This window comes from Octodon degus, unplaced genomic scaffold, assembly GCF_000260255.1.
Source record: "Octodon degus isolate 3935 unplaced genomic scaffold, OctDeg1.0 scaffold00037, whole genome shotgun sequence".
NCBI lineage: Eukaryota > Metazoa > Chordata > Mammalia > Rodentia > Octodontidae > Octodon > Octodon degus.
Genome location: NW_004524613.1, coordinates 3,080,402 through 3,083,228, shown reverse-complemented (window position 1 = coordinate 3,083,228; position 2,827 = coordinate 3,080,402). Strand labels below are relative to the sequence as shown.

At 73.0% G+C, this 2,827-nt stretch overlaps 1 protein-coding gene across 2 annotated transcripts in view; it reads left to right on the top strand.

Annotated features, from left to right (window-relative positions):
- The first annotated feature begins 10 nt into the window (after positions 1–10).
- Positions 11–2,827, top strand: part of Nol4l (nucleolar protein 4 like) — a 122,720-nt gene continuing 119,903 nt past the window's right edge. For both annotated transcript variants that reach the window (XR_002821020.1, XM_004630803.2), the window contains exon 1: positions 11–400. Coding sequence is in view for 1 of the 2 variants with exons in the window: in XM_004630803.2 (XP_004630860.1) it covers positions 80–400 (321 nt within the window). In the remaining variant the exon portion in view is untranslated. The remainder of the gene's footprint in view (positions 401–2,827) is intronic.

Below are 2,827 nucleotides of genomic sequence, written 5' to 3'. Positions count from 1 at the left end.
GCGCCCCGGCCCTGCCAGGTCCCCCACCGGGCTGACCGGTGGCCGGCCGGCTCCCGAGGGCGCCGGGCGCGGCGGGAGGATGCCGAAGCCGACGCTTCTGCTGCGCGGGGGCTGGGAGCGCGAGCGCAACCCCGGGGACTCGGAGCTGGGCCGCCAGTTCCGGGACTGGTGTCTGCGCACCTACGGCGACTCGGCCAAAACCAAGACAGTGACACGCAGCAAATACCAGCGGATCGCCGAGGTCCTGCAGGGCGGCGGCGGGACCGGCGCGGGCAGCGGCCCCGCGGCCGGCGAGAAAGGCAAGTTCCAGTTCTGGGTGCGCTCCAAGGGCTTCCGCCTGGGCAGCGGCCGGGAACCCAAGATGGGCCAAGTGGTGTATGTGCCGGTCAAGACGGGCTCGGTGAGTGCGCGCGCGGCGGGCGCGGGCCAGTCCCGCGGCGGGGCTCCGGGCGGGAGGGCGGGGGCGGGGTGGGTGTGGGTGTGTGTCCGCACGCGTGTTCCCGGGGTTGTCCGTGTGTCTGGCCCACCCGGGGCGCACGCGTCCCTGTTCGCCGGCCGGCTCCGGCAGCGCACCGCGTTTGGGGCGTCCCTGCCCCCTCTGCGCCGCTGCCCGGTCCTCGGCCGCGCTGGCGGGCTGTCCCGGGCTGCTCACCCCAGCATGTTCCGATCTCCCGTCCCCTCCCCCCGCCAGCAGGCGGCTGCTCCGAAGCCCGAGCCTTCCCCCGCCCGCCCGCCCGCTCCGGGTCTGCCTGTCCCGGGCGCCTCGCGCTCCCGCCCCCGGGCCGGCTAGGCGGCGTGTGTGTGTGTGTGTGTGTGTGTGTGTGTGTGTGTGTGTGTGAGGGTGTTGCCGCGGGGGTGAGGAGGCAGGGGCAGCCCCGGGACAGGGAGTCCGCGGGGCCTCCCAGAGCCAAGGGAGGGGGCAGCCGGGCCACTGTCGCCCCGACCCCACCCGGCGCTGGCCCTGGGAGGGGCGGCCGGAGCCGCAGCCTGGCGCAGGAGCAGTCTCCCGCCGGTGGGTGGGGCGCGCCCTGCGCCCCCGGGCCCCGCGCTCCCCCCTCCGTGGGACGGGGGCGGCCTGACCTATCCATCCCCTCCCCTCCCCCGTCCCCGGGGCGGCCCGGTCCGGGCGGGGTGGCGTGGGGTAGGGGGCGGGGAACCGCAGCCGCGGAGAGGGAGGCGGCCGGCGGGCGGGCGGGGGCGTCCCCTCCGGCCCGGGGCGCCCTGGAGAGGGCGTGCGGCGCGGGCCCCGCGGCTCCCCCGCCGGGACCTCATTGTTCTGCAGAGGGTGGGGACTGGGGGGCGGCCGCTCCCGGGGCGCTGCTGAGCTTTGAACTTTCAGTCGCCAAGACCCTCCATTAGTGCGTTCCGCCCCGGCCGGGCCCTGCCCGACCCGGCCGGCCCCGCTCTGCTCCCACCCGGCTCCCTCCCCGGCCTCGCCCGGCCGGAGCGCGAGAGCGGGGCCGCCCCGCGCCGGCCTCCCTCCCTGTTCGCTCCCCGCTCCCCCTCCGCTCCTCCCCCGTCCGGCCCGCCCGCCCCGCGCCGCCCCGTCCCCGGCCGGAGCGGGCTCTTCACACACAATTGATTCGGTCGTTACGAAAAGTGCACTTGTCCCCTCCCCCTCCCCCTCTGGCGGCCGCCCGGCCGGGCCCGCGGGGCGAAGGGGCCGGGAGGGAGGAAGGCTGGAGCCGGGGCGCTGATCCGGAGGCGCCTCCCCCCCGCGCCCAGGGGACGGGGCTGCAGGCCGCGGGGAGCCGGGCGCCGCGAGCGAGCGAGCGCCGAGGGCGGGTGGCCCATCTGCGAGGAGCGCTGATAACCGCGCCGCTGCCGCTGCGGCCGCCAGCAGCCCATCTGCGCCGCTGCCGCCTCCGGCCGGACAGGAACAGGGGGCAGGGCAGAGGGGCGCGCCCGGGCGGCTTCCCGGAGCGGGAGGCTGGGGCAGTGTCCCAAGGCGCGGGTCGGCGACCCTCTCCCCAGCTGAAGTCAGTACTCTCCCCTAAACCAAGAGACCTCGGTCATTGTACCCTCCTCTGATAGTGAGGGACCCCTCCCCCAGCCGAATCGGAGCCTACTTTCCCAAATGGGGAGTGTTTGGGTCATCGCCTTTTCCAGCCCTCTCCACCCTGCCAGTTTGGTACCCACCTCGGTTTTCCCCATTTTGGAACAGTGCCCCTTGGGTTTTTTCTGGGTCAGTGACCCACCAGATGGTTGGCAGGGCCTGTCCCCTAGCCTAGGTCAGTGCCCTCTCTGCCTTCAGGGCTTCCCCAGACCGTGCCCCACCCCAGCCCTAATCCTGGTTATCCCTCCTGGGGAGCACAGAGCCCTGTCCAGCCTCGTGGGTCTGAGGAAGCAGCCCCCGTCCGCTCCTGCCCGGAGCTGAGAGGCTGACTCCAGGCAGCTGCTCACTGGTTACCTCCCCCCAGGGGGGGTCCAGCCTCTTCCCTAGGGAGGGGCATCAGAGGCAGTCTGTCCATCCTGTCTCCTCGTGGGCACAGCTGTCAAGGCAGAGCCCCTCCTTTCCCATCTGGGCCACACTCAGAACTGGGTGCTGGATCTGGGCTCCAGGTTCTGCCAGCCTAGGTAATCACTTTAGGCCCTTCTTCAGGCCGGCGCTGACCCACCCTGTCTGCCTCTGGCAGCAGAGACTTTGCAAAGCTCTTCACTGCCTCTCAGACCAATAATGAACTCTCCCCAAGGGACCACCTGCCTGGGAGGCAGAGAAAGGGGACCCAGGCCTCCCAGCCCGGGCTGCTAGGAGGATGACAAACAAAACAGACATGTCCTCCTGCACCAGCCTCCCCCCCCCCCCCCCCCTCCCTGGGCCTCCCAG